The following is a 9,529-nucleotide window of genomic DNA, read 5'->3' as shown; positions in this document are numbered from 1 at the left end:
TCTTGAGTCTAATATTGTTTATAACGACTGTCTGTTTTAGTCGTGGCTCACTCTCGATCAAAATATTTCGTCTCGGAGTCGTTCTCGTTTTTACCATTGTCAAATTTGGATACGAATTTTGTATACCAATCTCGTTAAAATTCGCTTCCGATGCCTCTTGTCTCACAGATGCTGACTATGAATGGGTTGTGAGGATGAGTAACCACTGTATTCATTGCAGTTCGTGACGAGGAGGTGGATATGTGCCATCTAGATACGCCTTCTCTCATATAGGAAACGTGTTGAGGCTAAGGTACACAGCATTAACAGCCTATAACTGTACACCCGCTTTTCCCCGTAATTATTTACACACTCACCAAGCTCCAAAGAATGTATTTTATAAGACCATGACACGCACAAGCATTGTTTGTCAGGTGACGATGGGCGATGACAGTTCTGTTGATTTGTGCACTATAACTTTATACAGTGTTGACAATCTACAACATGATATAACCCGTAGCAGCGTAGCGCTGCATCCTATGTGCTGTCCGACTAGAAATAACTAGACACAAAAAATTGCACTGACTTGCACTACGTCTCCTGCTGTCACCTAATGTTAACAGCCTGCACTAGTATAACCTACAGTAACAAGGTAGTGACTTACCTGTGGGTGGTGATTTAAACCTGCAGCAGTTGGTGTTGCCACAGGGAGGTAATGGGAAGGAGTTGGTAGTGAGACTGGCAAGACCGTCCAGAATAGGGCGGTATCCGGTGCAGCGACACAAGTTACCTACCAGAGAGACAGTCATGCGCCCACTCTTTGATCAACCCCCTCAAAGATTAAATGTCTTGAATTAGAGTACATCTTTAATTAAAGAGATGAAAACGTATTTTAAAATAACCGATTACTGTAACGTCATAAAAATAGTGGTGAACGTGGCACTGAAATTAAACTGAGACTTTTTTTTTGTAAAGGTATGTTCCTTCGTCTTCAGATAAGGGATCCAGGGTGCTTACACACTTGGCTGGGTGGCCGAGCAAAAGCAAGAGGAACAACAGGGAGGTCTTACCAGTGAGGTAATGGTGAAGGTCATCCAGGCTTGGGACTGGGTTATTCCTGAGGAGGGTGTACACGGCCATCACCATCCCTGGAGTACAATAGCCGCACTGGGAGCCGTGGGCCTTGGCCAGCTTCTCCTGTACTACATGAAGACGTGTCCTCAGGGTTCCCACGCCTTCCACAGTCGTGACCGCCATCCCGTGCACGGCAGCCACTGGCATCAGACAGGCGTTGACGCAGAAATGGCTGTAGGAGGCTAGGCCATTGGGTAAGGTCACCTACAATCTTCTGTTCTTTTAATTCTGCAGCGAGTCATAAAGAGTGGTTGTCATCCACAAGTTATCATTTCAACATAAAAGTATGAGACAGAACTGAGTCAGCCAGACGCTGGAAGGATGAAGGAAATAAAAGCTACAACTGCAACGGGAAGGTAACTAAACAAGTTGAGTAAAGTAAAAATAATACTTTCACTGACATCCCGAAGTCACATAATCAATCTGCGTTGTGTTCTCAGTGAGCGTCAAGGGTGTGGTGGTGACTGCTCCTCAGAGAAGCTGGTGACGACTCCGATGACATCATGATCCTTCTCACGCAGCGTGATCGTGCCAATTCGGTGATTTTAACCATCATATTCAAATTACACACATTAAAGAGTTTATGGCAAAAATGATCTATAATCTTAATATAAGATTTAGCTGCTTTGACTGGATACAGAGTGGTGAGACCTATGTTTATATTTCTAAGTTGAGATGCAAGAACAACCAGGACCTACCTGACGGTGTGACGATCGTGGTGGTAGCAGGAGAGCATCACCGTGCAGGCACCACAGCCGCCCTCACCACACGCCACCTTAGTGCCTGTTAGCCGTACTGCTTAAAAGTTAAGGAAACGTAACAGATGCCCTCAGTGTGTGACAGCATAAATGTAAGTTAAGTCAGATGGTTTTTGGCAGCTAAACTGTAGCCTATGACGGCAACTAATGGCCCTAAATCTGGTCATGAGCATTTTACATATCACAAATATCTAAATTATATATATATATATATATATATATATATATATATATATATATATATATATATATATATATATATATATATTGCAAGTAGAATCTGCCACCTGAAAAGCGAGAAACAAAGTGTGGTACAATCTAGTAAACTCTCTTCAGCGGCGTCACTGTCAGGGTCAACAACTCGCGCCGCTTCAGTTTCATTATTCTTCGCCCTATCACTGTTGGTGCAATTCATAGTATACATTTTTTCATGTAATAGTTTAAGCATAATACCCATTAAAACAACGCGCTAGTACTTCATCAGTATTGTCTGCCGTATACTCTCCGATGACAACTGAAGCCGTCCCAAGTAAAAATTTCGCTTCAACAGTTTTATAGCTGCTACTGAAACTTATATGAGACTTGAATAATGTTTTACAAGTTATAATTGATAACCTGCAATAACAGTTGTGTTGATCGTGGACCTACACCCTCTGACAGCCTATTTGTTACCATGGTCATGCTGCCACACTCCTACTTTTACAAAACTTACATAGAATTAAAACGATAAATTAGTTATTTGGCATTATTAACATTAGGTAAACAGGTGACTTTGTTAATAATAGATATAACTATTTGTAATGATTGAATATCAGACCATAGCTTACAGCCCAGAGAAGTACAACACATATAACAGTGAGTGTGTAGACCTCATGGTCCCTGACATACCGGTTTGACACACCCTGGGCTGGGTCAGGACCCAAGGGACCTGACCTCGTCCGCTAAGTACTTGAATTAGCGCGTGACTTGACCTACAACCACATCTCCAAGACACACCTGGGCATGACCACACCTGGACACAGCTGTCCAGATCTAACCAGTTTAGTGTAAATTGGCGAAGGTCAAACGCCTGCTGTTCCAGGCCCATATAAAGGCCCTGCAGTCCCGTCCACGGCGTCATTCAGGTCATTCGGCTGATTGTCATTCTGTCACTCTGGTCATTCTGATTCTCCCGTTCGGGTCGTCATTCTGCTCACTCGCGCAGAGTCACGCTCTTCCTCCCCCCAGGTCGGGAGGGAGACTTCCCGACCAGACCTCAGCCTCACCAGCTAAACAGAGTCTCCTACAGGAGGCAGCCCAGCCAGCACCCACTGGGCCTACGTCAGGTTGCACGTGAGTCTTTGTCAGAACGATTCCTAGGGTGAGTTACCTACTGTGGGAAGTGTATTCCTTTCATGTTTGTGTCCAAGTCAGTGGCGAGTAACGTAAAAATAATGTGCTAAGAACTCCGATATAATATTGATATTAATGTGTCCGTGTCATTGAGTGAATTAATAAATAGTTGTATCGAAGTGGTGTTTAACAAGTTGTCCCTTAAGAACGTACTATGTGATACATAATATACTGTATGTGTATTGACATATAAGATAAGATAAGTGTATTGACACATATTGGAGAGTGGGAGTATCTTCAGTAGGCTCCCTGGTTCTGTTGACGGTGTTGTAACCGCTTGTTAAAATGAGTGAAAATACTGTGGGCTGTCAAGAACCTAGTAGTCAACAGCCTTGAAACACTGATTTTTTTTAAGAGTTTGATAGCGTCATAACTAAATTATCTATTATATTTCCAACGAGAAGATAAGAACATAAGGCAACTATAAATTTCGATCGTCACAAAACAAAACATATACTGTAGGTCTATGTTAGTTAAGGACATAGGTCTACTAAAAGCCATCTAGGCCTCCCACATAAATAATTAAACTACTATAATCATAAATCCTACAAGAGACTCCTGTTTGAGGAGGTGTCAGTAACAGGGTGAACCACAAGGCCGGTAAAAGGATACACTTGTCACGTAGGTAACACACCAGGGTACACTCGGGGTCCACCTGGTCCTCTATCAACTGCAACACACACACTTGTTAAAACTCTTATATATTATCCCTATATCTCTCTCCTTTTTTTTTTAGTGTTTCTCTGGTAATTTTTTTCTGTGTGGTTAAAATCCCGGATCCCTCCTTAAACTAAGACAATAATCGTTATCCTGAGTTGCCACAGTCCCTGATAGACGAAATGATTTATAAGGTAAATTACTTCCCTAATTCTCAAGAGGACACAACTAGAGTGAGGATTGTTGATAACATATTTAAAAATAAACATTAAAATACCATATTCGTCACAAGCTCTGCATTGGTTAATACATTCTGAAAATTAGGCAATATATTTTTTATAGTGTTTGTTTACGTTTGATCTGCTGGAGAAGTCAGGGCTATCAACCGCACCTCTTTGATGTTCAGGTTGGTATGAATGTTTGAAGCAAGAGATGGTAGAGTCACTTAACGATCAAAAACATATATACAGACAAATTCTCAAATACGTGCAGTAAATTTCAGGGTTTATTACTGGGACATTTCTACAGTGAGGTTGGTGTGGAACAACCGTAGACTTTTATGTAATTTTATGCACATATAACAATGTGATTCCGTTTCGTGACAGTAACTAATCAAACTTCCCTCCCTCTGTTTCTGTATTTGAGAGTCGCCTTGTATAGACACCTGGAAATAGGTATGTGATGATGACAGCACATCACTCTCACGAGAGACGTGTTACAGAATAACCAAAATAAATGGCAGTCTTACCTTCCTGCCATTGACGAAGAAGATGACCTTTGTGCTGACGTTCAAACACCTGATTTCTTCTGACCCTCCACTATCAGCTGACCTTCCACTACCACTATCAGCTGACCTTCCACTACCACTATCAGCTGACCTTCCACTACCACCATCAGCTGACCTTCCACTACCACCATCAGCTGACCTTCCACTACCACCATCAGCTGACCCTCCACTACCACCATCAGCTGACCTTCCACTACCACCATCAGCTGACCTTCCACTACCACTATCAGCTGACCTTTCCACTACCACCATCAGCTGACCTTCCACCACCATCACCCACCACCATCACTCCTCCACCACCACCATCAGCTGACCTTCCACCACCATCACCTGATTCTCCACCACACCACTCACTGACCTCCACTACCACCATCACTGACCTCCCTACCACCATCACCTGACCCTCCACCATCACCTGACCTCCACCACCACTCCACCCACCACCCTCCACTACCACCATCACCTGACCCTCCACTACCACCATCACCTGACCTCCACCACCATCACCCTGACCCTCCACTCATCACCTGACCTCCACTACCACCATCACCTGACCTCCTACCACCATCACCTGACCTTCCACTACCATCAGCTGACCTACTATCAGCTGACCTTCCACTACCACCATCAGCTGACCTTCCACTACCACCATCACCTGACCCCTACCACCATCACCTGACCCTCCACTACCACCATCAGCTGACCTTCCACTACCACCATCACCTGATTCTCCACTACCAACATCAACTGACCTTCCACTACCACCATCACCTGACCCTCCACTACCACCATCCTGACCACTACCCACCATCACCTGACCCTCCACTACTCCACCTGACCTCCACTACCACCATCACCTGACCCTCCACTACCACCATCACCTGACCTCCACTACCACACCTGACCCTCCCACTCACCCTCCACTACCACCATCACCTGACCCTCCACTACCACCATCAACTGACCTTCCACTGCCACCATCAACTGACCTTCCACTACCACCATCACCTGACCCTCCACTACCACCATCACCTGACCCTCCACTACCACCATCACCTGACCCTCCACTACCACCATCAGCCCCACTACCACCATCACCTGATTCTCCACTACCAACATCAACTGACCTTCCACTACCACCATCACCTGACCCTCCACTACCACCATCCTGACCACTACCCACCATCACCTGACCCTCCACTACTCCACCTGACCTCCACTACCACCATCACCTGACCCTCCACTACCACCATCACCTGACCTCCACTACCACACCTGACCCTCCCACTCACCTCCACTACCACCATCACCTGACCCTCCACTACCACCATCACCTGACCCTCCAACCACCATCACCTGACCCTCCACTACCACCATCACCTGACCCTCCACTACCACCATCAACTGACCTTCCACTGCCACCATCAACTGACCTTCCACTACCACCATCACCTGACCCTCCACTACCACCATCACCTGACCCTCCACTACCACCATCACCTGACCCTCCACTACCACCATCAGCCATGTTAGCAGAATCCTCTAACATCTTAGTTATGCTGATCTGGTAACAAGACACTGGAGAACAAGTCAGAATACTTAAGAACAAGTCAGGGTGCTGAAGAACAAGTCAGAGTACTGAAGAACAAAGGATTGCAGAACACAGGTGAGCGTGAGTACGGTAGAAGACAGTCTTCGGATGTGAATGATACTGGCGTCAGTCAGCCAAGTCCCAGCTTTATACTCTCATCCCCCTCCCCCCTCCGCTACCCTTGTTCTGCCCTGTCCCGCCCAGCCGTCCCGCCCTGTTTCGTCACGCTCCGCCCCGTCCCGCCCTAAGGATTTCTCCCCCGTCCTTAGGATCCCAGCCACCTCTTCCTTCATCTTCAGAGTTTCCCTCACTTCTCATCCCTCAACTCCCTCACTATTGGGTCTCTGTCCCCCACTCTCCCATACCTCTCACCTATACTCTCTCTCTTACTTCTCCCTTGCCTTTAACTTCCCCATTCACTCTCTCTCACCTCACACACTCTCCCACTTTCCAGTGATGACCTGACCACCGTAGGGTCAAGACCTATTTAGGCGCTGCTCCTGCTGAGCAGCTCTCCCCCTTGGCCAATGCTCGGCCCATTCCCCACGTCCCTCTCCCCGACCCATCCTCACCACAGGGATATCAACATAATCAAAAGTGACATTTCGTTTCGGAAAGAAGTGGAACCAGTGTTGAACAGTTATGAACAGTGTTTAAGCCAGTGAATTCAGTACTAGACGGTACCAGTGAGAGCCGTGACTCACCAGTGAGATAAGCACCACTGGGTACTGACCGCCATCTCCTGACAAGGAGGTGCTAATCAGTCCACCCTGAGAACAACAGTGGGTCGGCTTCACACATGACTTCGAAATAACACAACGCCACCCAGTAGGGTGGGGATAGGTCAACAACTGCAAATATGTTGCCTGTATAACAAGTGAACTACCGTGTGTTGAGCACTGTGTCGTGTGTAGGTGGAGGTGCCTGCGAGGCAAGGCCTATACCCTTGTGGTCACGCTGGGCCATGTGGTGAGGGTTTGTTTACACAAACCCCCCTCCTCATAGTGTGCCAAGCTAGTTAGTTCTTTTGAAGCTAAAATTGACTTTGATACTGTATCTAACCAGAAAAACAGAGATACTATTAAGAACAAGTGGAGTGTAATAAAAGTGTTTATAAACTGAGAAAACTCCTGTTACCTTAGTCCCCCTGACACCACACTCCCTCCGCGGGAGGCCCGCTCATGGCCTCCCCTCACACCTCTAATACGCTGTAGATGCCAGTCTTCTTTGTCCTCTAAGAGGGTTATGCCTCCCAACCACCGCTGACTTCCTGAGAGTGCCAAGCAGTCCTCGGCCCTCTGACGTAGGCATATAAGTCGAGCCCTATAAATCCACCATGTCTGAGTTGACTGGAGACCCAGCTACTCGCTTTAACTCTCCTGATACACTGAGTGAGCCAGGCGACTGTGGTGTTGACCTTGACACCAACGGAGAGGATGGCTTTCAACTAGTTCAGTCCAGGAACAAGCGGAAGACCGAAAAGGCAGAAAGACTTATAGACCATCAACTACAACCACAACCCCCCATGAGAGTAAGATTATACTTCCCTGAAGGTACATCACCTGAAGACAAGTATCTCTGGCTGAACGATGCGGAAGACAAACACCCAGAGGCTGAGTTTCAGTTCAGAGTCGGTACACAAGATCATGTTCTGATTAGGAACGACCCAGCAGTCATACAGGATCTCCTCACCAATAGCATAAGGGGAATAACCATAGAACAATCATCCCAACCATCGAGCAAGAAAACCATCTTAATCATAGGGCTCGACCAGTACCAGACCCCTACACTACTAGAAGCTCATCCCTACATCAGAAGGACGAAGCGACTCAGGGGCAAGAATGCAGTCATTGCAGACTGGGTTGGCTCGGAAGACCCACCCATGACCATTCGAGTCCGTGGTGCCTATCGGACTCTGAAGGTAACTCTCTATCAGCCCCCTAACCGGAGGTGTTACAACTGTCAGCACTGGGGCCATGTGGCCCGGTTATGCCCCTCGACTAAGCCGTGGTGTGGTCTCTGCTCAAGGCAACATGCAACACAGGTTTGCAGAGATACAGTTGCTCAAGGGGGTGTCATCCAACAGAAGTGTATTAACTGCAAAACAGTTGGAGTTCCTGTATGGCACCCTAACTGTTCTAGAGCTCCTACACCCCTTCAGCGCCCAGACCCGCCACCCAGGCAGGTCTCAAGAAACACTAATGCTGCTAGGGTACTCCCTACGGCCAACCCCTGGCCCGCCCTCCCCACCAAAGCTCCAGGATCATCACCAGCAGTCATCGAAAGATCAGCATGGGGCAACACAGACGTACCGACACAACAGGTAGCTGCCAACACACTCCATGAACACGCACAACGTGAAGAGATCAATGATTTGAAAAATGAAATTAAAAAACTCAAAGCTCAGTTTACAGCTCAAACTGAAATGTTAAGGAGCCTCTGTGATACACTAAAGGAAAAAAACACCACCAACACAGTGCAGCAGCTACGGAAAAATTACAGTCAAACTGAAGACATTCAGATGTCAGTACCAGATGTGGAAACTCAAGACCCACAGTGAAGATGAACAAGCACAAACAGAAAATGGTGGTGATGTCGAGTGTAACCAAAGTGTGTTGTTGTCTGCCACTGACTTACAACAATTGTTGAGCCGTACGTGCTCCAGAAATGTTTCAAAAAGGTTAACTGGCCTTCTGCCTGCTGAAGGGACAGGCAGCGCAGAAAAGAACAGTATCATACAGTGCCTTTTGCTTCTTTCCAAATACATTTCATAATGGCCAGTGTTAATACCAGACAAAGATACAGAGCGGTGAAGGTGATGAGTTGGAACATCTCATCCCTTAGAAAACGATACCCTGACCTACTGTACACCACAAAGTTGTGACTGAGGACATCGATATTGTGTGTCTGCAGGAGTGTATCACACCTTATGGTAAGCCCCCACCCAGTCTGCCCAATTATGTGTATTATGATCCTAGTTCTACTCACACATGTTTGATGTATGTTAAGAAGTCACTCCCGCATGTACCTTTTGTATCCAAAAAGACTACCAACCTTCAGTACCATGGGATCACTATCCACCTGGGCAACTCCACACTCAACTTGCTAAACGCCTATGCTCCCTCAGATCAGCTTCAGTACACAGATCTCCCAGACTTTTTACACACTGAGCCCACTGTCCTGATGGGTGACCTGAATACTAGACACAAGAAATTAGGTGACTCCACCACT

At 46.5% G+C, this 9,529-nt stretch overlaps 2 protein-coding genes across 2 annotated transcripts; both read right to left on the bottom strand.

Moving 5' to 3' along the window:
* Positions 1 to 409: 409 nt before the first annotated feature.
* On the bottom strand, positions 410 to 1,282 carry LOC121864912 (aldehyde oxidase 3-like). The gene is made up of 3 exons (XM_042364140.1): positions 1,050 to 1,282; positions 644 to 769; positions 410 to 435 (listed from the first exon to the last, which is right to left on the bottom strand). The coding sequence occupies exons 1-3, from the start codon at positions 1,258 to 1,260 to the stop codon at positions 410 to 412; spliced, it is 363 nt and encodes a 120-aa protein (XP_042220074.1). The 5' UTR covers positions 1,261 to 1,282.
* Positions 1,283 to 1,807: 525 nt separating this feature from the next.
* Positions 1,808 to 4,959, bottom strand: LOC121864824 (keratin, type II cytoskeletal 1-like). Its single transcript, XM_042364023.1, has 3 exons — positions 4,669 to 4,959; positions 3,876 to 3,933; positions 1,808 to 1,908 (listed from the first exon to the last, which is right to left on the bottom strand). The coding sequence occupies exons 1-3, from the start codon at positions 4,957 to 4,959 to the stop codon at positions 1,808 to 1,810; spliced, it is 450 nt and encodes a 149-aa protein (XP_042219957.1).
* Between the last annotated feature and the right edge of the window lie 4,570 nt (positions 4,960 to 9,529).

This window comes from Homarus americanus, unplaced genomic scaffold, assembly GCF_018991925.1.
Source record: "Homarus americanus isolate GMGI-L3 unplaced genomic scaffold, GMGI_Hamer_2.0 scaffold51859, whole genome shotgun sequence".
Lineage (NCBI taxonomy): Eukaryota > Metazoa > Arthropoda > Malacostraca > Decapoda > Nephropidae > Homarus > Homarus americanus.
This window is presented reverse-complemented; position numbering and strand designations above follow the sequence as displayed.